This window comes from Pithys albifrons, chromosome 2 (genome assembly GCF_047495875.1).
Source record: "Pithys albifrons albifrons isolate INPA30051 chromosome 2, PitAlb_v1, whole genome shotgun sequence".
NCBI classification, from domain to species: Eukaryota; Metazoa; Chordata; class Aves; order Passeriformes; family Thamnophilidae; genus Pithys; species Pithys albifrons.
In genome coordinates this window covers 113,796,745-113,822,986 of record NC_092459.1, presented here as the reverse complement: position 1 = coordinate 113,822,986, position 26,242 = coordinate 113,796,745, and the positions used below count along the sequence as shown (strand labels likewise).

The 26,242-nt window shown below is 40.6% G+C and overlaps 1 protein-coding gene across 6 annotated transcripts in view; it reads left to right on the top strand.

Annotated features, from left to right (window-relative positions):
• PLCB4 (phospholipase C beta 4) overlaps positions 1–26,242 on the top strand; it is a 188,127-nt gene that overhangs the window by 157,644 nt on the left and 4,241 nt on the right. For 4 of the 6 annotated variants that reach the window (XM_071582148.1, XM_071582145.1, XM_071582146.1 and 1 more), the window contains 11 exons: positions 2,253–2,341; positions 2,761–2,911; positions 4,871–4,920; positions 5,039–5,104; positions 10,320–10,435; positions 14,660–14,735; positions 18,291–18,466; positions 21,921–22,022; positions 23,152–23,209; positions 23,614–23,700; positions 25,780–25,816. In XM_071582148.1, coding sequence (XP_071438249.1) covers positions 2,253–2,341; positions 2,761–2,911; positions 4,871–4,920; positions 5,039–5,104; positions 10,320–10,435; positions 14,660–14,735; positions 18,291–18,466; positions 21,921–22,022; positions 23,152–23,209; positions 23,614–23,700; positions 25,780–25,816 — 1,008 coding nt within the window. The remainder of the gene's footprint in view (positions 1–2,252; positions 2,342–2,760; positions 2,912–4,870; positions 4,921–5,038; positions 5,105–10,319; positions 10,436–14,659; positions 14,736–18,290; positions 18,467–21,920; positions 22,023–23,151; positions 23,210–23,613; positions 23,701–25,779; positions 25,817–26,242) is intronic. The other 2 variants (XM_071582151.1, XM_071582149.1) reach the window with 1 other exon arrangement.

The window sequence follows — 26,242 nt, the reverse complement described above, 5'->3', positions numbered from 1 at the left end:
AGAATTTGAACACCAGTTTAGAATTTGCAAATTGTGTGCAGTTGGTACTTGTTGATGTACTACACTGTCAGCGTTTCCATAGGTGGTTTATTTGGTAGAGGCAGAAAAGCCTGGCTACTCCTATAACAGTATAGTACAGTAAAAGGCTACTGGAATGAGGGAACTGGTTGCCATAGTTTATTGTCAGCAGTGGGAAAACCAGACTCTCTATTAATAGGAACTAAGTGAGTTCCATTATTAGTTCTCCTCTCCTTTCCCAGATATGTTGGATGTGTCTTATGTAGTTTTCTCATTGATACAGAACAGCAGCATGATGAACAACTGGGAAATAACTTTTGACACTCAGGTGGAATCATTAGTATTCTGTTGGCATGCAGTTTTTAATTACTTACCATCTCCAGTGAACTTCCCATTGCTTTATGAGGTGTCATCAGGATCTCCATGGTTGTTTTAGCAAACCTGTAGGAAGGCAGAGCTCAATTCAGCAGCTGCCTACTTTCCTTTTAATTTCTTTTTCTTTTTTAAACCTGTATGAGTAAGATTTAAAAACATGCCCTGAATAATGACTAAATGGGTGATGCATTGTAGGCTTTAAAAGATGCATGTTTTTTATTTATTTCATAGAGCATAGTAATTTCTTGTGGTTTATTTGCATCAGCTACTCTGTTCCAAATAAAACACAACAGTGGGACAAATTGATGCACATGAAGGAGCATTCTCCAAAGAGAAGCTTCTCCAAGAGAAATGTGTACATAAGTAAGCAGAGCTCCTTAGGGTGGTGGTTAGAGCCCTCTGTGATGTGCTCATGCTGTGATTTTCAGGGTTTTGTATTTAATTGCAATTCTTCTCCAAAACTCTGTTCCCCACCTCCACCTTACTCACTGGGGAGGAAGGAGAGCGTAAGCAGAGGACAAACGACACTGTGAGAGGCAGTGATGAGTCACAGCTCCCTTGCAGAAGTGCTGAGCCTTTGGTGATGTGCTTGCATGGTTAGTCATACAGTTCAAAAAGGTCTCGCTCCCCCAAACACGTCAGTCATTTTTACCTCGAGCTCGTGATAATCGGGTTCAGATTCCCAGTGACGCATCGAGCTGGCAGGGGAGTCCTGCATTTTCACTGGAGAGTGCGTGGCAAGGACAAAAAGACACCCTTATTAGGTTAGGGGAAGGAGAAACAGTCGGTACTGAGCTACAAGGCCTTTGTCGGGGCTAAAAATAAACTCTAGATGGGTTTTGTGTACATGAAATAAATTGCTGAAGACATCATTGGGTCGCAGCAGTTATTGGAGAGGACCTATTTGTGTGGATAAACAGAGTTGCCAGGGGTAATGCTGGCTATTTAATACAACTTTGGTTGGAATGGGAAACCTCTCTGTCTTTTTTGTCTTAAGAAATGCACCCAGTGACTTTGGAGGAACATTTCATAGAACAACTTAGGCTGAAAGGGAGATGATATAGTCCAGCCCCTCCTTTGCACAAAAAGGATGGCAAGTTTCTTCCCAAAGCTTTTGTGGATTGGATATTTTGACATTTGGGGGTTTTTTGACTGTTGAAGTTATGGAAAGGGATTATTCAATATACAGGTGAAGATCCATGTGCCTTTGTCGTCCTGTAAACCTGTGCTTCTAGATTTATCAGTGCATATGGAAAACAGATTTAATAATCTGTACAGTATCCAGGGCTGAGTAGTGCCACGATACTACTCAGGTGCAAGATTCAAATATTGGTCATTGTGGTTCCTAGAAAAGCCTTCTCAGAGCCTGTCATGTTCCAGACATGGGGCATCACAAAGGCGAGTAAGAACAGATTCCCTGATTGCTTTAACCACCCACCTGGAGCTGCTCTTTAGGTAGGAAATACAACAGCATTTTTGCAATTCCCTGCAGTCCCAAGTCAGAAAGCACTCCCTGGGATCAAGGGACAAAGTCGTTAGTGCTTGTTGACTCAGGTGATCACATTCTGGTCTCAAATTCTGCTGTTGTCAACAGTCAGGGGAGCTTCAGTCTGATGGAGTCAGTGGGTTTTTCCTAAATGAGATACCTGGATTAATCCCACAGCCTTGGTGCACTGTGAACTGATCCACATTCCTGGTGTGTTCTGGTGCTGTGGAGTTGAACACCAAATTTACTACAGAAAGCTGGAGTCCTGTTTCAAGCCCTGGCTCATAACAATGGGGGTTCAATAGGGCATTTGTAAAAGATTAGCTTCCAAATGCCCCTGAAAATCCTGAAAAGTTGTTTTTTTTTCTTCCAGATATTGTGGATGCTTTATCAGATCCAAAGAAATTTTTGTCTATCACAGAAAAAAGAGCAGACCAAATGAGAGCTATGGGTATCGAAACTGTAAGTAGAACTCAGGGACAAACAGCCCATTTATGTTCATGAACATAAACTGGTCCTTCTCCAGTCAAGGCCTGTGACCTTACCATTTCTTATTTTCAAATATGGGCCACTTTGGCTTATGTTAATTATCATGTACTGAATTATTGTGATTATAATTATCATGAACCATTCACTGACTGACTTTTCGTGGTTCACACTCACATATCGCTTAGAAGCAGAACTTCCAAGGAATGAGAACAGAGCTGTATTTTAGTAGGTAGCTATTTCTAATAGGTTACAAATACGTTACTATAGTGCTGTTTGAAAGGATGCTGCAATTTTATTGTGTTTAAACTAAACAAGTTCAGAAACTTTCCAGGCCCCAACCTTTATAATACAGGTAGAAAAGCAATTTATTATGCCCTGAATGTTTCTTTCAGAGTGATATAGCTGATGTACCAAATGACACTTCAAAGAATGACAGAAAAGGAAAAGCCAATAATCCCAAAGCCAATGTGACACCCCAGAGTAGCTCAGAACTTCGACCAAGCACCACTGCAGGCTTTGGATCGGGGCCCGACACCAAGAAAGGTACACAAAAATCACTCTCTCTTTGTTCTGAAGTGACTCAGAAAGTCACAGAGTTTTAATTTTGCAGTTCTGTTAATTCTTACAGTTTTAGAAGGTAATTACACTTGCCATTGAGAGTTCTCTTTGATCGCAAATAATTTTTGTGTATTACTGAATAACTGTATAAGCCAATAGAGGTTTGTTTTACTGAGTGACCTCTTTGTTTGGCTGTACACCTGTAGCAGTGACATGCAGGACTCTGGGAGGAGTTTACTAAAGATCTACTGGAGCGGTTCCAGTAGGAGTGACAATTATCTGGCATAGCCCACAGAAACTCTTCTGGTTTTTTTCTCCCTTCACAAATCCCTTGGCAGAGTTGCAGATTTAAGTAATTAAAGGTATTTAGAATTCACTGGATTCTGTAGAGACTTCCCAACAATTAGAAATGTTTTCACTTTGTGGTTTTACTCTGAATAAAAATGGCATGTTTATTGTTAAAAAAATCCATATTAAATGTGCTCATTTATGAGTGAATAAGTATTTTTTCCTCACTATTCACTCTACAGACTGTGTTTGTTTAGAACACGCCAGTCTGACACAGCCTGGTCTTAAATTGAGATTTCAGTACTTAACATGCTCCTGTCTGCAATTTTGATCCTTATTCTTGCGTATTAAAATAGAGCTGCTCATTTTACATCCCATGTAGTGATCCTTATTTTGTATTGCTTATCTCTGATCTCTTAAGATCTGAGTAATTCTACCACTGTTACAATACACAACTCACCTTGCTATTAGAAATTACTGACCCAGCAGGACAGGGGGTCTGGGGAAGGCTCTCAAATGCACAAGAATGTTGGGGGTTTTCATTCTCTGACTTCCAAACCATATTCCCTAAGGTGATTTCCTCCCTCCCCCTGCCTTTTTTTCTTTTTCTTTTACAGCATCTAAATATTTTCCAGTTAAAAAGTTAGAAAGTCCTTTACAAGGCAGGGGAAATCTTATAGTCCACAGACATTATTAAGAGCAGTTAATTGAATTTGTTTGCAGTGTATTTACATGGAGACAAATATTTTTGTGTAAAACCTCAGAAAAAAATTAGAAATGGCAACTCATGCCATTGTATTGACATTTTTATTATTAATTACGTGTAGGATGTGCTTAGTAGTTTTAAAAATCCTAATATGTCACAAAGCATTCATTAAAGCATAAACATGAAATGAGATTGGGTTTTGTTTGCAATGCAGTTGAAGTGATCAAACTATATTTTCATTCATCTAAATTGTGCAGTTAATCTTGTGTGACTGATCAGCATGTTGGTTTGCATTTCCTTTAGAATTTTCACTTCTCTTGTGTTTCTCCTCCATTTTTAACTCTCCTTTAGTCTCCGAGAGTTCTGTTGCTCCTTTTCTCATAGTCTGGTGTTAAGCAAAATGCACATTTTACCTTCACTCACATACAGGCTGCAGGTAAATTTGCACTCCTGTGTTTTAATCTGAGAAGTGTTTCCTCAGTGAATCCTTTCTGTGGTCGCACAAAGCCTTGCCCAGGAGCCTCCCCACTGGAACATGGAGCTTCCAGAGCAACCTCCAGCTCTGCACCAAAGTTCTGGAGTTTGCATGTCCCATTTAGATGTTCATAAATGGTTTGCTGTGTTTTCTGAAAAGGAGCTCTCTTCAATTCCTAGATTGCTGTTTTGACACTTCAGTTCAGAGCTGTAAGAGATTAAAACACTCCTTGATTTATTTATTTTTTCACAAGGCAATTGATTGAGCAGTGCATGGGAAAGGGAAATTAACTGTACCTTAGCCGTGTCTTGACAAATCATTTTCTCATTAACCTGCAATTATTTTTCTATGTAGTGAGAAACATTAATTAATTGCTAACTTAAATGTAGGTTTCTAGGGTAGAAATCTAATTTTAATGCATGAGATGTACTGGTATGTATGAAGCTTTAGATAAACTGTATCAATACCTTCCTAGGTATAGACCTTATTCCTCAAGTGAAGATAGAAGATTTAAAACAAATGAAGGTAAGTATGGACAAGCTTTTCAAGGTGTGCTCCTAATTTGTGTCCTGAGTAACCAGGATTTTATCTGCCTAAAGTCAGTATGACCACAGAAAAATTGATCCACTTTCTCTTTTTGTAGGCTTACATAAAGCATTTAAAGAAACAGCAGAAAGAGCTGAATGCCTTAAAGAAGAAACATGCAAAGGTATGATCATTAAGGACATTCTGAGCCACATGCTCTGATTGGGAGCAGTTGCAGATCTCACTCAGTAGCACAGACAGCTCCTAATTAAACGGTAGGGAAGGACTAAGAAGCAGCAGTTGGACCACTAAGAAAGGCACATGTGTTTTAAATGTACTGAAATATGCTCCAGTGAGCACATTTTCCCTTCAGCAGCCCTTTGTGTGTCTCCCTGAGATTCAGTGCATGTTTGTTTGACCCATATAAGCATCTAAAGCTCACCTTTTGCAGGTAATGATTTTATCAGCTCCCTCTTGCATGACATATTGACAAGCAGCTTGGAAGGGAAAGGCAGTGATGATGTGAGATGGTTCTGCATCACAGACAGGCACTGGAGAAACTGCCAAATGACCACAGAGAACTGGAATGTGGAACTGAAAATTGAAATGTCCCAGTCCTGCTCATTATATCTCTGTTAACACTTCACAGGCACCTTTTTGCTTGGTACCATTGGCAGTGATGTCCCAGTTACTATCCCAAATGCACTTTATATTGGAAAATCATGGCAAATTTTCTCCTGCCCTTTGTCATTAGAAAACCATTACTCTTGTTACAGAAAGAGGCATAAAAAGTGAAGAAAATGTCTCAAGTTCTGGATTTTGGCAGTACATGCAAATGCATTCTGGCCTTTTGGGGCAGTTACTCCCCTGCTATCCCTGACTGAGGATTTCATTGCAAATCTGATGTACAGTAGTTGCCTGAACATTTTCATACCAGTCTTTGTGTTTATTTTCATGACTTCTTTGGATGCACAATCTTGTATGAAGAAATTACTTTCAGTAGTTGGCACATTTGTGGGGCTCTTAGTTTAAAGGCTGTATAAGAAAAGTAAATAGTTACATTTCAGACTCCTTACTGACTCTGTGCAAAGGGGAAATGAGTGATTTTGTGTTGAGTGCCAGGCAATGCTCAAGCAGAAGTGTCTGTCACCCACACAGCTTGACATGAATAGTTTATTGACCTTCATAGGCTTAATTTTTTGGGGGCTTCTTATTTTTAAACACTACTTTGTCATTTCCTTGTCCAGCATTCATCAGTTTGCTGTAGAACTGGTTGTGTGGTTATGTAGGAAACAGATGTACTCAATGGTGTATGTCCCTGATAGATGTCACCCACAGTAGTGTAAGGATATATTAGCCAAGACTGTGCTTGCTAATATTAAAAAGAAAAGATCCATCTGTTCAGGCTTGCACTTGCTTCCTGTAGTCTGAGGAAAAAATTACCAGCCCCAGTGTGAAAATGCTGTGCACTCAAAGGGCTTTCAGCATTAGCTCAAGCACAGCTCTTTGTGTCTGAGCCAGCCTCTTCCTGCTGCTCTTAAGTACAGAGTGCAAGTCTGTCCTAACAAGAAAGTGCCTGCCTAGAGCTTGCCTTGCTACAGGGCAGCTTTTGGAATTTAGAGAGTCTGAGCAGGAAAGTGCAACCGTGTTAGCTCAGGGATGGTCTCAGGGCAGTGCTTGGTGCACTCACCGCTGCTCTGAGTACGTTCCATCAGCTGGGATGGAGCAGAGAGCTGTGCAGTCAGTTGTCCTGACCAGCTTCTGAAACCCTGGGTGTTAAACAGACTGATCTTAAATGTTCCAGGAATAGGTTGGGTCTCATTTAACCTTAAACTCTCCAGATTGCTGGAGGAATAAGGAAACCGAAGGTTTAGAGAAGCAGCAGCAGCAGCTCCACTGAAATCCTGGAGGTTGGTTGCTCTGGATGAGAACACATCAGTTTGTTTTGTCAGGGTGTAGGGCTGTCACAGATACCACATTTCCAGATTAATACAAAAACTAACTGGTGCCAGGCTTTTCAGAGCACAGCACTCTCTGTTGGTGTATTGCTTTGATGTTATCTTTCATTTATTTACTTCTGTTGGATATTTCAGCCCTTTTGAGTCCAGCAGCTACGATAACATTCTCCTAAAATCCTTCTGCTTATTATCACTAATTGGGTTTCCATCATGGCATAGCTCCCTAAAGCTGTAATACCCAGTGTACACACAGGGACACATCACACAGTGTGACTTCATGATGCTTTTGCTATTAATCCCTTTTTTTTAAAGAGGAATGTTTGGGCAGGTGGAGGTTACAGTCTCCACTGCTGGTTTTTTCACTTTTTTGTGGGAAAAATAAGATTTCTAGTCTAAGTAGGGTAGAGATCATTAGACTGGCAGAAAGGTCACTGTTCTAGTGACCAACCCTTTACGGCCAGGCTGTGAAGGAAGGAATAGTTGAAAGGGCAGAGAGAACATTCTCCAGGGTGGTTTTAGTCTCTAAAAATCAAATCTGTGTGTACAACTGAGGTAGCACCGTGCTGCTGGTGGATTGCTGAAGAACAGGTGATTGCTCTTGTGAGCAAAGAACATGATCCAAACCTCAGCCCATTTTGAAGCCATCAGCCTGTAGCAGTCCTTGTGCTGGACTTTTGAAAAATAGTGGTAAATTAATGCAATTGTCACCACTTAAAAAACCTTCCCTGTTAGGAACAACTTCTCTTGAATCTCAGCTCTGGTAACCTGTGGTTTTGGTAATTTTAAAATAATATATCCAGGCACTCCTGCATGTTACAGAAACGCTTTTCTTTAAATAATGCGTCCATAAAAACACCTGCATTCAGCTGCTTTTGAAGTAAAGCATTTCCTGCCTACGTTCCCTGAGGTAATTTTAATCTCCTACTATGAATATTGTGGTGTAGCTGCAGAATGGCTGATGTGTCTGAATTATATCCATTGGTTTATATCTTTTTTTTATAAAGTTTTTTATCGAGTTAGATCTGAACACTGTTCAGGTAAATGATCTGGGGTGGCATCACAGATGGGCTGTAAAGGCAAGGAGATGGACATACAAAAAAAGAGTCTCAGTCACCCAGTTCCTCTGTCACCAGCCTGCTTTTATGGGCTCCTACTGAATTTTAATATTTTACAGGAATGTCACACAGTTTCTGTGCTTCTTGAGTTAGACAGAAGAGAAAGATAGTGAGGGATTATGTGGCTGTACCCGCTAACAGCCAGCAGCACCACAGGTGATTGTGAATACAGTTATAGCAGTCTCAGACATGACAGGGACAGTCACAAGGAATTTAATATGGCTCTAGACAGCAGCCAGAACTGCATAATTACCACCCAAAAGTACAGAGCCCAAAATTCATCTCCTGCACCTTCATACTAACACTGAATATATGCACAGGTTGAATTAAAGCCTAGTAAAAGAGAACATTAAAAACCCCTCAATTTTGTGATGCAAAAGCAACAACACAAGAGTATGGGACTGTAGATTAATAAAGTTCTGCACAATGGATTGCTGATTTGGAAGTGGTACTTTCTTCTTTTTATTTTCTCATTCTTGTGTTGTGTATTGACAGTCCTACCGATCTCAGTTGTGCACAGTACATGACTCTTTACTCTTTTCCCATGGATACTCTTGCTGTGATTTGAGTGTTTCTGTATCATTTAAGTGGCTTCTCAGAGCCCTGACAGAACTGTGGCTTCGGTTTGTAATGAAGTGTGGTTTGTAAATATGTTCATGTGAAAGGTGTGTGAATTCAAACTGCAAATTCAGTGGACTTGAGGAAACCACAAAACACCTCACCCATTTTAAACAGTGTTTCAGGTCGTGTAATTCAAGGGCCCTCTGGCAGGGAGGTGCTCCTTGTGCCTCGCACGTGGAGGTTGTTACAGCCCATCTTCCTTTCCAGTTCTGTTCATTTTGTGCACCAGCAAATCCATGTGCTATGAACTGGCTGGGGGGAAGATCAGGGAAGGAAATGGGGGAATAGATCTTTTTGGGATAGAAGAGTTGTGTGTGAGCAGTACATACATAGCAGTGGAGAGGATCTGCAAAAGATGACAGTGGGTTTGGGATAAACAAAGAAGGCTTAAATGATGATTGTCCTGAGGGAAAAGCAGGAATTGCAGCTCTGTGTGACGTGCCCTCCCAGATTATGGAAGAGTCACACGAGTGGGCAGATGTCTCATGCTTTGCAATGTTTGTGCTTAGTCTTTTCTAGCAGGAATTGTCTAGTTGTGCTAATTTAGGGGAGAGTGGGTAGTGTGAGGGCTGTTCTCAGTCACTCCACCTGTGCCTGGTGCTGTCAAGCTGATGTCATTCTTGTCACTGTTGGTGTCTTTTCCTGCCTGGTTAGGCACTGTAAACACTCCCTGGTGGAGTTGACATGTTTTGGTCTAGATGGAGTCTGTTTGTTTCCCTTTAAATCCCCTGTAGAACAGAAAATTCAGTTCCCCACTCAATACAAAACTTGGAAGCTGTAAGTGCTCCTGGCAGATGTTGCAGTGCTGGGGCACAGCCCAGCACTAGATTTTTAAAAGCATTGCAGCATTTGTGTTAATGTTTTGGTAAAAGTGAGGGTAAAAGGATTTAATTAGTGTTTTAGAGGAAGAAACAGCGATAAGGCAAAGGTGTATAGAAAATAATAACAAAGAGCAGTGGAATGGCAAGCACAGAATAGATGCAAAATGAGCTATAAAACAAAACAGAGATAAAAGTCCTGGAAGAGGCTGTATTAATTAATGCAATTTCTTTTGTCACAATTAGACAAAATGTGGAGCAATTGGATATTAATAATGTGAATTACTGAAAAGTTTTTCCTATTGTAGTGTAAATTCAATATTTAGTGCTCTCCATGCTACTTAAATATTTGCATCATTATGAGCAGCTGGTCTGATAAAGGAAAATATGAAGTCAAGTTCAATAATGAAGTGTAAATGTAAGCACTAAGTGAAGTGGTTGGTTTCTGGTAGAGTCCTGTTATGGGAAAGAATGCCCCGGTGTATAATGTGTGTTACTGAGTCATCTTTTTATCAGGAGAAGTTTTTTCCTCCCCTTCCATAAATAACTAGTGTTTGATTTGCAGTGGCCAAGGAGCTGGCACTGTGTTCGGTATGAGATACACAGAGGAAGGGGGGAATGGGTTGAAATTTGTTCTTCTTTACATTCAGAAACTTCAAATGATGTGATCTGAGATTTTTTTACATTGCATTTAAATGGATGTTTATTCAAAAATACTGAGTTTTTCCCCATCATTATTTTGTTTCAAAGTGTACCATATTTTTAAGGTTCACTGCAGGTTTTAGTTTTTCAGACAGAGAAGAAATGTTTTAGTGTTTATGCTCAGTGTAATAAAACGAAACATTAAATTCCCAGCAACCTAATTGCAAGGCCCTACTGTTTTGCAGGAGCACAGTGCCATGCAGAAGCTGCACTGCACACAGATTGACAAAATAGTGGCCCAGTATGATAAAGAAAAGGTATCATATGAGAAGATGTTAGAGAAGGCAATCAAGAAGAAGGGGTAAGATATTACTTCAAAATATTTTTTTAGACTAAGTGCAACACTTTTATGGTCTGGAATAAACCATTCATTAAAAGGTCGTTCAAATGAATGAATTGCAGCTTGAACCAACATCCTGCATCAAACTGAGAAAGAGCTCTGCGTGAAGGTTCAGCAAGAGGCCATAAATGTTCTGCTCCCTTTGCCTTTCTCTGGTCTTCTGCTGGCAGAGTTTTCAAATCAAAAGTGAAGGAGTTGCCTCAGCCTGTCTGTCCGTGGTTTGGTCTGGTCTCACTGCACTCTAGGAATGTCACTGGTGTGTTCAGGGAGAGCAGACCAAGGTCCTCAATAGCCCCAGTGACCAGAGGGGAGCAGTGATTTGATCTGGGGGGAGAAGCTGCCTTCCAAATACTGAATGTTTTAGAAAAATAGAGTTCTGCTGTGCCATTGAGTCAAAATATGTTTTATTAAAAAATATCCTTCAGGTCCTCAGCTAAGACAAATCAGCATTACTCCTTTGACTTGAGTGAAATGTTTAGATTTGCCTGGGATATTATCTGTGTGATTCTCCTGCATGTCCCGGAAGGGTTCCTGGAAGATACTGGGGACTTTATTAAAATGTCTAATTGTAATTTGGACTTCAGCAGCAGGAGCTGCTGCTGCCTTGCTGCTCTGGTGTAATCTGGCAGCAGCTTCTCCTCTCCACCTTCTGCCCTGTGACTGGCATTTCATGGAGACAACAGGAATTGCTTCAGTTTCATATCCAACTATCCTAATAGTTAGTCTTAATTTCATATTGTTGTCATCTGGCAACAACAACTGGCAACAAACCCACTCACTGAACACTGAACATAGATGCCTGTTTGGCACTGGATTCTTCCCTGAATGCTTTTTCTGTAAATCATTTGGAATGGTGGTGGTTTTTCGAGTGTACATGTTGTAAACTTGTAAGGGGACAGGAGTGGAACTGTCCAAAGGAAACAAGATGAGGAAATTCTTCTCACTAAATTACTGAAAGCTCACAGACTCTTTTAAAAGGCCATGTACTTTTTTGTCCAAGATAGGAGAACTGTAAGCACCCAAATATTTCTAATCCAAGCAGTTTCTTCCAGAAAATTCCTACTTCTCCAAACAGAGAGGGCACAGCTACAGGACCGGTTAATTTAATATGGTTTTAATTCAACCTCATTGAATGTAACACAGCAGAAGGTTATTGGTACAGCTGGATTTATAAGTACAGTCAAGTTATTTACTACAGTGGGAGTGGATTTATCCACAAACATTACACCATAATTCTGGTGGGGAAAGAAAGGCTTCCCTGTGCTCTGGTGTTTTTGAATCTCAGTGTTCCTGTTGGACTGAGAAGCAGCCAGTGCCTCTGCCTGTCTAGACAAACCAGCAAAGGAAGGGGTGGCAGAAAGGTAGAGGTGGACATGATTCTGTGTGCAGTAAACAGGAGATTGGGAGCTCTGGATAACAACAGTTTCCAGAGTAACCCCAAATGGGACAAGTATCAACAATGTAGTTGATAATTCAATTCCCACTGTGAGATCACTTCACTGGCTACTTGAAGCTTCTTAATTTTATAACACTTCCATGGACACCAAAGCCTTTATGATAGTTTTAAATTGTCAGTGAGTTAAAAAGAAAGAGTTGGAAATGACCACTCCAAGAGCAGATCCAATACAAAGGCAAATACTGTTCCTGACCAGGACTCTGTACTTTCCATGGACCCAGAGCTCTCAGTCATCTGAAGGCTCTTTAAGTTTTACAAGAATAACTGTTGGTATCTAATTAACAGCAAAATCAAAATTAGTTTTGGCACAGACCCCCTGTGAAAACACTTTTTAATTCTGTATCCAAATATTTTGGCTTCCTTCAGGCTCTTTGTGTAAGCAGCCCTGAAAGCTCATTCAGCAAGGCACTTATATAGTGAAGGACATGCTTCAAGGTGAACACATTGGTTCAGACTTAAAAACATTTACTGAACTTAAATGGCCTGATGAATCCAGAGTCCTGGGTTCAGGGAGTACAGGACATGCTCAGTTCCTTGGCTGCCATTTTAGAACTTGTGCAAGCAGTAGAAGTAATAGAAGAACATGTAAAACATGTTTTCAAGGCTTTCATTCTGAAATGGGCAGTTACTTCCTGACAGAAAGGCTTTTGATAGGTGCATAGAGGGCTTTCTCTTCTGATCTTGTTGTGCAGTTTTTCGTGGTCCATTTCTGCCACATGGTGTGACAAATGTCAGCTGCATATTGTTCAGCAAAGGAGAATTTTTTAATCACATGCTAATTCACCGACAGATGGACAGGGTTTTGCTCCCTGTGCTATTTCTGTCATACACTTCAAATGCCTAAAAATCTCAGAGAGGCTTATGGGGAGAGGTATGTTTGTGTTCCCACTCTTAAACAGCGTGAGGGCACATAAAGATCCTACTGATTATTCAGAGAAATTAAACTGTCTGTGTGTGAGCCTGGCTATGTGACAGCAGCCTGGGCTGTCCTGGGTGTTCGGTCCCAGCTGTGACTCGATGCTTTAACTGTGATTCTTCCTCTGCAGCTGGGGACAATTCCTGTTATGTCCAGTGTCCAAGGAAGTTGCCTTGAGATCCCATGAAAGCTGCATTTCCAGAGAAGGGATCAGCTGATGGTTTTGATGTCTGGGATTCCTAAAGACCGGGGATTGAACTAATTAGACTAATTTGGGATAAAATATGTTTGATTTAGCTAAGAATCAATCTCTTTCACAGTGCAGGACAAATCAGACAGAGGTAACAGTGGTCAGAAGCTCTACCTGTGGCTTTAGTTTACTTCTAAAGTGTCAAGAGTGTTAGAAATGTCTACAAAATTCCCCTTGCTATGGCTAGAAAATAAATGATTAGTCCTTCTGGTGGCCTGGGGGAGCACAATACACACCACACTACTATTTCCAGTAAGGACTTTCCTGGTACTGTTTGAGGAGAAGTGTTTTTGCTAATTTTTGTAGGTTTAACAATACTTTAATACTAAAATAGGATTTAAAGTTGTTAGAGGTTTTGTAGATCTCCTTTTGTAAAGCAAACATGTCTCAGTGTTTGTGCAGCCAAGCAGTGACCATTGTTATCAGGGCCAGCTGCAGGTGACGAGTGAACGCGGCTCCATCCACTTTCCATCAGTGGATAATCCAACACAGAGATATTAGTGATGTTAAGAGACTCCTCTCAATATGCTGTATTACTCCAGACAAAATAACAGAGACTTGCACTGTGTGAATTTGTATTCTGTTACAAAAGCCTTCACTGGAAAAAGATTGGTAGTGATGGAGCTTGTCCACCTTCACAAACGGATTGACTTTGGTGAGACAGGAATTGAAATGCCTGTTGGAGCTGCAGTAGAATAGTTTTTCATCCCACCCAGTGCACAGCCCGAGTAATTGGGCTTGTGAAGGCAGTTCTGTGGGTGAGAGGTAGAAGTCATCCATCTCCTCACCCACAGGCCCCTCAGGGGAGCTTCAGCATGGCCTTCCCCAGGCTTTTCCCAGCCTGTTCCTTGGAATCCCCACTCCTGCTGCACCAAACAGCCTTTACCACTGGCATTCAGCCTGTTCACCTCACCCCAACACACAGGCTCATTGCAGGAGTGAGGACTGTCCTCAGGATGTGCTGCTTTCCAAGTCACACAAGGTATCCCATAGCTTGGATTTATCCCCGAGGATTGGTGTGGTCTGTGAGAGTGAGGAGGCCCCTTCTCTGCAGCCTTTTCACTGTTTCCCACAGAGGGACACCTGCATTGTCAATAGGTGTTCACATTTAGTGTACCCAAATCGCCTCGTGAGGTAATTACTCCAATGACTTCTTTTTCTGCCTCAAACTGAAGCAAAGCAGCAAAATTACTTGTAAAACAGAGGATAAAACCATGGCAAGGCAATGGATACGTCTGTAAGTTTCCAGGCAGAAACTGCTTTCTCTTGGCAAGGTATTTTAAGCCTGGAAAAGGAACCAAGTGTCATAAATGGAGATGCCTGACACATCCTCAGCAACAGAGTAATTGCAGGGCCAATCTAGAATTAATCATGTGGTGTTTGAATTGAATGATCATTAATCCAACAATATTTTGTAAGTTGTGAATAAATTGCCAGAAGAAATAATTCCATTCCAATACACTGCAGCACTTCAACTTTGATTAACATTTTAATTAGTAAGAGCTGACTGAATGGGGAGATGTTTAACTTGTGGCACACATTTGCAATTTTCCTTTTTTTTAGAGGAAGTAATTGTGTTGAATTGAAGAAAGAAACGGAAATTAAAATTCAGACACTAACATCAGATCACAAATCTAAGGTAAGCAAACAGCCAGCTCGAACACATGCAGCATCTGAAAGGGAGATTGAGACCCAAGTGATAGTTAATTTTCTTGGAAGCATATGAATGATTTTCAGCAATAATAACATGTTGAAAAGAATGGGAGTAATTGAGTGTCTAAAAGTGTTTCTTAAAAGAATTTTTAAAAGCAGCATCAATTTCCTGCTGTTTTGAAATTTTTGAAGAAAATGCCATATTTATTTCTCGTGAAGCAAAACTGGTCATTTGTGTTGGTTTTAGCTACACAAAGAGAATATGTGTTACATGACATTTGGATGCTAAACACTTTCCCAAAATATATACACAAAGAAGTTTCTTTTTCATTTCCCATCATTGTCACCATGGACAACATTTTCTGGTCTGTTTCTTAGGAAGGAGGAGTCCAAGATGCTCTTGAACCAAGTGCCTTCTTATTTCCAGTATTCTCCATTGCTTAGTTCCTTTTTTTTTTCCTCCAATGTGCTGGAAAATAAACATGCTCTGGGACTCATTCCTTTGGGAAGGCTGTTCTCCAGCTTGTGGCTCACACTTTGTTCCTTGGAGCTGCATCCTCTATGCTGCTGGACCACTGCTGTGTTCTCTGAGTTCTGTTTCCTTTGGCAGTTTTATCCATGGGTTTTTAACATGCTTTCAATGTCTGAAAGAGCCAGGCTAGAGGGGACAGGGACACCAGGAGGCTCATCCACGTACAACATCCCTGAAGGGAGAAAAGTGCTGGAGACTGACCCCAGTAAAAACTGGGACCTGTGAAAAGAATCAGACAATTACAGAAAATACAAACAAACACAGACACATCTTTGAGGCTAAAAAAAGTTAATTTTCATCTTGCCTTATTTTAACTTAATTCTTTGGGTTTATTATTTCATGTGGAGAAGATCTTGGTTTTCTAAACAAAGTTGCTTTCTTGTTGCTGCCCTCAAACCCCCAGGAATAAAACCTCATGATCTCTCTTATCTCCCCCATCTTCTACCCCTATGAGAAGTCTAGAACTGCTTCCTTAAATAACAGGAAATTTGTTGATAACCTATGAAATACAAGAACTCATTATTCTCTTGGTGAAATAAACTCTCTGAGGAGCTCCCAGTCATCCAGACATAAGCTCCAAAACTCATTTCAAGTCATATTCTATATAAAATTCTTTGCTATGATCTCTGCTTCTCACCTGTGTCAGTCACAGTCTGGAGTTAAGAGGTGCCATTTATACACAAGGGACATCCGAATGTTCATTAATCTTCCAAATCCAATAAATGTGACTCATGTTCTTTCTTTTCACAAATATATGCAGTTTCTGAGCTCTGTTCCTTTTAAAATCCTGCCTTCAAACTGGTTCCCTTCAATCTGATCCATACTTGGGAAAAAAAAAAGATTGATTTTGGTCCACTCCTATGTCAGGTTTTAGGATGACATTTTGAAAGGAGACTTAAATGTAAGACTTGAAATTCCAAGCTTCTGTGCAGTGGATAATTCCCAAAGAACTCTTCTGTAAGTCATCTGCCTCTCTGGTTTTCTCTAGTGATTTTCAGTGTCCTGCTCACTGTGGTTCCATCAAAACTGTCCCAATTATTTACCCACTTCTTTTGTTTCAATTTCCATGTGTGGGGCCTTGAATTATTCATGGAGATCATTCAGAGGTTTGCAAGCAACAGGTTGGATAACAGTGCTCAAGACTATAGGGAAATTAACTTTTATCTAAGATGAATGTAGGTGCAATTAAATTAGATTAAATTCTGAGATGCTGAATGAATTACACTGATACAGTGGGAGTTCGATTAATTAACAGTTGTTCAGCATTTCACAGCATTTGGCCCACTAATTCTGATATCAGATTGGAACATGATCAGCTTTAATTACAGCTCACGTGCCCCAGCACAGCTCAGCGCCACAATATGCACATACACCTTCAGCACCAGACACCTTCTCATCTGCAAAACTCCTCCTGTCGTGGGGAAACAGCCAGCCCAAGTTTGACATAAAATATTGAAATTAGATCTGAATGTCCCAACGTGTACTTCACACCCAATTAACTTAGCAAATGAAAATTACTCCCCTGCATTAGGAAAGTAGGTCCCAATATCAAGCAGGCATAGGATGAAAAGTTAAAAAAGGAAAAGATTTCTTCAAAGATCATTCCTGCTTGAGCTTGGTGGCTAAAAAGACATCTTCATATATGCTGTGCAAAAAAAAGTTCCTTATCAAGATTTTAATTAGTCTCTTAGGCCCAGTGAAGGAACAGATGAAAGGACAGGCTTGCAAACACATAACAGGAAGGAGAGAAGTTAACTAATGGTTATTTTCCCCATTCTTTAGGACAAGCAACACTGCCTTATTACTGGAAAGTAGGACAAGAGCACAGCCCAGTGAAAATGAAATAGTAACTGTAACTCTGATGCTAATAAATTGGAGAAAAGCAGGGATGTTCTCTGAATTTACTGTGTCTGAACCTCCAAGTGCAACACAGATCCACAGCAAAATTGGTTTTCAGATGTTTAGAGTTTTAAGTTCTTCTCAATCTGAGTCAAATTTAAAGTCTTATAACTGGTGTTTGGCACATCCTTCTCATCAGGTTCTATCTTGCTGTTCCTGAAATGAGACTCCTGGCTTGGTGGATATGTAATTTAAAGCAAAGCTTCTTTCTCTCACATCCCCAGAATAAAACTTGGTTTACAAGTTTTGTTTCTTAGCCTGCGTGCTGATTCTGGAATTAGCAGCACATCGTGGCACATCTGTGCATGAACAGAGGCAGGTGGTTGTGATTCTTACTCCTTCCCAGATGAAATACTGCAGGTACTGCCATGCTGTCGTCCCCTTGCAGGGCTCCTCTTTGGGGGTTGGAATCCTTATGGTTCCCTTCCAACCCGAGATACTACATGATCATTTGGTATCTGTAACTCTGGTGATTTAGACTTAATGTTGTCTCTTGGGAACATTCCAAAACTTTAATCTCATTATTCTTGTGAGCCTTGGGAGATAAGCAGGAGAAGAATCCTTATCAGGTTCCCTGCTGACTTAATGCATATAAAACAAAGATACATAGCCCACCTTCAGTTTCAAGTTGTATTAAATACAGGATTTTACTGTGAACTGACTGTGTGTGTACAACTGTCTCCACACAATGAGAGGCTGTCTCTAAGCCCTCAGAGAAATCCTGCTCACTACGTTTCTGCATTAACTTCAGTACTTTTAATATATACTTTTTTCTTGGCAACCAGAAATCTGAAACCATTATGAACTCAGCATTAGAGATGGTTTTAAAGTAGTGGTAGTGCAGTCAAGAGCATATCTCTTAGAGCACTTTGGATAACAGTGTCCTGACAGTAGGGACTGGTTTGCACCTGGGTTTATGATGAGAGGTGTCCTTGGTGGCTTTGTTACTCTGTGAGGCAACTGCCTCAGTGTCACTTCATTTTCCACAGTTCAGCTCCATTCCTTAGAACCTGTTTTCTGATTGTCTTTACATCATCTTCAGCAGCAGGAATAATTGATCTCCCAGCCTATGTGAGAGCCTCTAACAGAGCTGCTGTCGCTGCCCCACAGGTCAAAGAGATCGTGGCTCAGCACACTAAAGAGTGGTCCGAGATGATCAACACGCACAGCGCCGAGGAGCAAGAAATCCGTGACTTACACTTGAACCAGCAGTGTGAACTCCTGAAGAAACTGCTCATTAATGCTCATGAACAACAAACCCAGCAGCTGAAATTCTCCCATGACAGGTGAGAGGGCAGTGCTCCCTGATAATGTGGTTTGTGTCTGCTCTGGGTGATGGTTCACCTTTTGTGTTGTCAGCTCTGTGCTGAGTGCAAGGTAGAGGTAAAGGGGTGATCAGACAAGGTTTAGGTGGATGAAGGAATGTGCCTCTTGGCTGGTTTAGATTATCTGCACTTCATTAAAGGCAGCAGATGCAAAGGTAGCTTGCATCAACTTTACCCTGGAACTTCAATTCAGAGGCTGGAAACTGAGAAGTAGCAAATACAGAAATATCCATTGGAGTTGCTGCCAGTTATGGGCTCATGTTTATAGCCCTGGGGATTCTAAGAAATGTCCATGGAAAGTGAGATCATAGAAACAAGGATTTGCAGGATAAACTGCATGAGACTGATGTATTATTGTCCCACAATATCCTGCTGTAGTCATGGGGAATGCAGAGGATACGGTGTGACACTGCTGCTGTTGTAATTAGCCATCCTGCCCACTTGAAATTAAATAGAATTAAGTACACATAATATTCACAGTGCTAAAAATGGCAGTAAGCAGGGAATATTTTTAATGCTATGATCTATTATGCAAAGCAGCCTAAAAGCATATGAACATATACACATATATACTCATACATATATAGATCATTCATCATGGGCTTCAGCATCTTTCACATGAAAAGCATGTGGAAAAAGGAATAAATAAAATCACATTTGAAGAAGGAATTGAAATGATTTTTTAAACTCCTGAGTGAAAAAACAGTTTATTTTTGCATCAGAGAGAACACATGGTGGGACCTGCAAGCTTTCCATCCAGCAGAGAATTGTTCCAGGAAAGACTGGCAGAGCTCATCTTGATGTTACTCTCTGTGTTACCCCCTCTGTTCAGGGTGTCCTGCAGAACATAACCAGTCAAATATAAAGTCCAAAAATCGCCAAATTATAATACAAATTCATCATTCCAAAGTTACTAGCCAGAGAAAGGTGCAGTCCTTGGTGCTGTATGTTCAAACTATTACCTGGCCCAGGAAATCACATCACTTTCTTAGAGTTTGAGAGGTTTTTTCCTGTCCTATTTGATAGTCACCACAATGCTTAAAAGATAATGTACTAATACATACCCTGTGAAAGTAAGTTTTTTGTTTTCTTTTCCATATATACTTCCATATTCTTTTAACTTTGCTAGAAGTTATTATATATACAGGCAGTTATTATATATACACTAAGGCAAAGTTTAATTTTTTTTCTTCTAGTTTTTAGTCTTTGGGTTTAGAATATCTGTATCTCTCTGTTGTTTAAACAGCCTTCTATCATTTCTTGTACATGATTCTTGTATTCTTAGCAATGGATCTTGTTTTCCTATTAGAAATCATTTATGCTTAGTCCATATATTGCTCTGTTTTCAGAGCTACTAAGAACTAGATCTGAAAATCCACATCCTGCTAAATACTGAGAACTTTCTCTTCTCAGCTGTCCCAGGAGTAACAACCTTCGATGTTCTTTCTGCTTTATTCAATGCAATTTAATGTGTTTCTGGCTGTTTGGGAATTTGTACATCCTAGAGGTGCAGACTGGGGAATTTCCTGTTTAAAGCAAATTTAAGACTGTGTCTGAATCTATAAATATTTCAGAAGATTTCACACTAAATAATTTGTAAACTTCTTAATGTAATACATTGTGTGTAGGAAGACACATGCATTTATCTATAGAGGTGCAAGTAACAGCCAAGAGGCAGCTCTGCTATCCACAGGAGAAAAGGATCCATGTGGGAGTGGTGTGGGAGTGGACTGTGCTCCCCTCCTGGGAGCTGTGATAATGAGGTGCATGTCACAGCAGAGGGCCCAGGGCAAGTGGAGAGATCAATAACCTCAAATGATGTCCGTACCTGCCCTGGGTACACACCTGCCTTCCAAGTGCAGTACAAGAAGCAATTACAGTTTGTGCTTTGAGCTCATTTAGAAACAAAGCAGACACTGGTCAGAACCTGAAGGTCACTGAACTCTGGGGTGCTGTGCCCCGACCTGCTCAGACTGAACACCTGACTGACTTGCATGTGGTGATCTTGCAGCTCTTCAGAAACTGAGGACATGAAGCTGCTATTCACAAACATTATGTACTCCATAAAATAACAGGAGAGAGAGAAAAGTTATGTGGTGGCCTTTTTAATAGAAGAAGAGATTTCTAGTCATTCAATAACATGTTAATGCACTTTATTGCCAACTAAATACATATAAATATATAAATACCAAGGATAGACTTACACACTTAAAGTATCCCTTTAAAAAGACATGTTTGTATAAATTTCAGAGCTGCAGTCCATGTGACACGAGAGGAAATCAGCAGTTAAATCCTGCCATGCCACATTTTCCAGAATCCTTTTTTTCTTCCTTTACCATCCTGGCTTATCTACCTCTCCCAGTCCCCTCTGGCTCCAGGCACAGCTCTGCCTGTGAGGGGCATCCTGTTTGACTGGGGGCAGCACTGCTGGGGAGACCTGAGTGAAGCCCCAGCCACGACCTGAGCTCCCTCGGGAACCTCGGCCGCTGCAGCTCACTTACTGTGAGAGGCACTACCTTAGAATCCACCAGGGGTCCCTACAAGATGATTTGAAAGGGGAGATAAGATTTTTCCTTTCTTTTGTTAGTAGCATTTTTTATTTCTTGCAGGTGACAACCTGACAGCCCCAGAAGGGCCCAGCAGAGCAGGGCTCAGAGCTGGATTGCAGCTGGAGAATAAACAGCTGGATACAGATGTGTTGGCTCTTTCAGCATCTCCCTGGCCAGAGCCTCATTTTGCAATCACAGTGATGCACAGTAGTCCTCTAATCCTCTTAAATTCTTTCACTTGATAATTATATCTGATGCAAACAGGCTAAATCAATTTGAACACCTACACTAACTTTTTTCATATCCTTGAGCACAGTAATAAAAGTAAATTATTTCAGTACTCCTCTTAAGACAGGATGCTTGAACATTACTTCAAATTCAGCAGAAAAAATGAAAGCACTTATTTGAAGAAAGGAGTGTTGGAATGAAATGTGCTCTCAACGCAACATTTTTTAGAACCCAATCTAATTTTTGCAGTGATACCACTGCTTTTAAATCTGTATCCAGGAAATGTTTCACCTTATGAACACTTGGAGTTAAAAAAAAACACCAAACTTCTCTGATTCCTGTTCATCAGCCCTTTCTTAAAGTCAGCTCCTGTGCTGCTCCTCCCAACACAGAATCCCAAACTCTGAAACTGTTTTAAAACATCAATTTACTAGTTTTCTGCTTTCCCACTGCACTGGCTGGAACACTGAAGAGGTTGCTCAAAATGTGTAAAGTCTACCCAAAGGAAGGCAATTTTCATGTGGTTTGTTCCTCCCTCTTCCTTCATTCTTCAAGGACAAAATTAAGCAGAGTGGAGAGGAAACCAGCACCACAACAACTGCATCTTGGGCATTAATGATTTGTTTGGTTCTCCCCAGGGAAAGCAAGGAGATGCGTGCCAACCAGGCTAAAATATCTATGGAGAACAGCAAAGCCATCAGCCAAGACAAATCTATCAAAAATAAAGCTGAAAGAGAGAGGTAAGGATCACATCTCCCTTCCTGAGAGGGGGAGAATGCTCTCAGATGCTGGCAGGTGACCTCATGGATTCATTCTATGAAAACCATGTTTTTATGTATGGAAACTGGCTCTAATCATTATGCTGAGTATATTTTTAGATGACTACTTTAGAAAAAATGTTGATTTTTCTCATATTTATCCTTTTAATAAATGTAATGCCTTGATCATCTGTGACTGACTAGAGTAAGTCTAATCACAATTACACTGAAACATCTGTAAGGGTTTTAATGATTGTACTTCAAGTGCATTATCCTCTTCTGCTTTTAAAGTGAAACGAGGGCCTTACTGAAAAGGAAGCAAAAGCAGAGTCTACACGATGTTGTCTCATCAGCCTTCAGGGTTTCCCCTTCACTTTGGGCTGCCATCTGGCTCAGTCTTTCTTTTACATTTCCTCCTTGGCACTGGGCTGTTTTGGTCAGTCAGCTTGAACCTGTTTCTGCTGAACTCAGTCCCTGGAGTGTGGCACTGCCCCAGCTCATCAGGAAGATGAGTTGTCAGAGCCCTTGGTGTGTGTGAGCTCTGGTGACCTCACTTACGACTCCCAGAGAAATCTGTTCCCAGGGCTGAGTGCAGGTCTGGTCTGCAGGCTTTGTGATGAGTCTGCTTCACCTCTTTGAACTATTTTTGTTCTCTTTCATGAGAGAAATCTTAGGAAGAGGCACGTTGCATTTAGGTACTTTATGTAATATTAATTGTATGCTTATCTTTTTGCTCAAATAGCAGCTTTAAGAACCTTACAGCATTGATAACTTTAATTATGATCATCAGATGATTCTTCCATTGCCACTGATACAGCACTTTTTATATACCAAAATAAACTGAAGGCAGAGTGCAGCAAGGGATGCACAAATTAATTAAACAGTCTTTAAAGTTTTGTCCACCGCTCTTGACTGAGAGGCAAAAAGCAAACTTCAGCCAATGGAAATGTAAAGGTGTGTGGCCAGAGGAGTGTACAATTTGCCACTACTGCCATAGAACAGAATCCAAAACAAAAATACACCTTAAGAGTTTGTGATTCTACTCTATTGTAGCTTTGGGGTTTCTTTTTTCCCATTGAGTCTTCATGGACAACATTTGCATTTTTTTTAGGCGAGTCAGAGAGCTGAACAGCAGCAACACAAAAAAGTTCTTGGAAGAGAGAAAAAGGGTAACTATAACCTTGACCAAGTCACTGGGCACTATTTCTGGATATTCTTTTTCATTTCTCTGTGTTGAGAATCCAGCTCTAGTAGATTTTGTCTTTGCTTTGTTCCACATATGTGTAGCATGAAAGATCTATATAAGATGAACCTATTTTAAAGTAACAGAATTACTATTCATTCTTGTGTGTTTGCTAATTCTATGTATTATATGCAATATGTATAATATATCTCTATTAGTGTATTCATAACTTTTCTTGAGATTGGGTGACATAATAGAACGCTTGTGATGTTTTGTGCCATCTAAATGGGGCAAGACACACTACACATGTGTGTTTGTTTCAAGTAAGTTTTTATTTTACTTGTTAATAATGTGTTACAGCCCCCTCCAGTTATTTTCTCTCTATTACAGCTGGCAATGAAGCAGTCAAAGGAAATGGATCAGTTGAAAAAAGTTCAACTTGAGCATTTAGAAGTCTTGGAGAAGCAGAATGAGCAGGTATCTTGTTTAAAAGGCTTAACAGAAAATTGAGGTAGTGAAAACAGTAGCCAGAGTCAGGCTGAGCAGAACACTCCTAAATGTAAACCTTTACCAAAATGGGGACAACGACCTTGTTCATTGTCACTCACCGACTTGGGGAGTCAAAATGAAGAGGTGAGGGGACTTAAATAGTGATAGAGAATCAGATTTGTTTCAGATAAGGACGTGGAAGCTGAACTGCTCAGCCAGAGTCTGTCCTTGCAGCTGTTCAGCCACACTGATGCTTGTTAGCGAGAAATGACAGTCATAAAAGATGCCGTGTATCCATTTTAATTACTCCCAAAAAAGTACCTCAAGCAAATCGGTTTTCTTCACATTGGAACTTAACATTTCTAGTGCTGATTGGAAAATTAGAGGAGAAACATGTGCACAGAGCATCTCTGAACTCTTAAGAGACAGTGAGTTTGGACGGAATTCTAGAGATGTACAGTAGCATGGGGAGTTTTATCTGTACTAGTACACCCTTTCCTAATTAAAATACCTTATTATTTTCTGCTTGTTTTAAGCCCTATATTTTTATAATTGAAAAACTACTTGGCAGGGAAAGGAAAATTCTAATCTTATTTCTGGTGGAAGCAACACTACATTCTGAGCAGTTCCCTTGCTGAAAGGCTGAGCCAGAAGGGCTGCACTAATTGCATGGACTTGCAGTACTGCACTTAGAAATGTAAACTGCAAGGGGAATATACCCAGCAGTTCAGTGAGGTGAGAGAGAAGGGGAGCATTTAATACCCATTACTTTAAAGGGTTATGTACTTACTTCTTTGTTTATTAAATGTTCAGAACTTGAACTCTCTGGAAAACAGAATATGAATTAAAGCCATTTTGCAGGGGAACAGTACATGCAAAACAAGTACTTCCACTGCTAGGGGAGAGTCTTACAGCCCCAAAAGCCACAGCCTGGGTAGCTTCTAGAGGGTGACAGTGTCAGGATCTCAGGTGGCCACCACCACTGAGCCCCAGCCACCAGGGCTCTGTCTGCTGATCACTCCACCTCCCTCCCGAACAACAACCTGTTCCCTCAGAGGGTTTCTGTAGGTGCTGTCTGTAACATCCAGCATGAATGGATCTGTCAGTCTGCTCCTCTCAGTACCAAAAGTCAGGGAGGCAGGACCCAGGGGAACTAGGACTGGGTTTGGCAGTTGGGCTACAGCAGATCTGTAGCATCACCAGAGCCTGACAGTTGACAAAACAGTGATGGGCTTGATCCAGAGATGGGTGTTACCAGTTGTTTCCTTCCACTGGCTTCAGAGAGCTTTGGATCCATTTTTTAAAAACGTAAGGACAGGAGAGAATGATTCTAGTTATGCTTTTAACCATAATGGGATAACCACCACGTTGTATATGAGGGAGGGAGGGAGGGAGCTGGGAATAAGTGTTGAGTCATTAAAGGGGTCACCTCTTTGAGCAATTACTTCCCTCTCCCGGGGTTTCAGCTTGTGCTGCTGAGTGATGGGAACAGCCCCCCTAGGCCTGCTCACATGCCATTGCAGTGCAGAGATGCAGTCAGCTTAAGTCATTGGTGATTAAATGGAGTAAACTCATCCATGTGCTGCTCATCACCTCTGTGGGCACGTGGTGGCCTCTGCCACAGAGGGAGTGCTCAGCAGCTTTTTAACTCACTCTGATTTGATCCATTAGAGCATATATTTCCATACATGCTGTTCTGACCATTTCCTTTTAGCCCCAAAAGTGCACTGGTGCAAATCCCCAGCTGGCTCTGGTTTCACTGTTGCACACACTGATGTATTAAAGCTAGCTGGGTCCAGATAAAGGTGCTATTTGTTTAATGACAATTTCAAGACAAGTTTTTCCTGATCAAGCAAGGCGAGAAAATTTTCATACAAATACAAAATGTAGAAAAGTAGAATTATGTGTGGAAACAGCCTTCAATACAAACTGTTATGAATTTAAATTTGTTTTGGTTTATGTATGTTTTTCTTGCATTAATTTTTCAATCTCACTTCAGTTTTCATTCATTTAATTTGCTTCTTGTTGTATTACTCGATTTTGACATTTTTATTTTTGTACAAACAGCTTTTGAAATCCTGTCATGCAGTGTCTCAAACACAAGGTAGGATGGACGTATAATAAGCAAACTATTATTTCAGTGTGCTTTCCTTCTAAATTAAATCATTATCGTTGGAGCCCTCCTTGTAAATGCAACCGTTGGGAAGTGCCATTGACATAGTGAACACAATGTTAATCTTGTTTGCACACAGATAGTTGAGCCTGACACAATATTAACAGTATTTTGTGCTTTAGCATCTCAAATTCAGATCCGTATGAACAGGGATGTGCAGAGGAAATATTTATAGAGATTAACTTGGACAATAGCTGCTGTTACTGAAAGATCTGCTCAGAGTTTTGAACTGTGTCTGTAAGTGTCTGTTGATCTAAGAACTATTTCAGTGTTAACATACATATGATTAACTGCTAATGCTGATAGTCAGACAAAGGGTACCCACATATATTGTATGGTAATAAAATAAGTAATTCC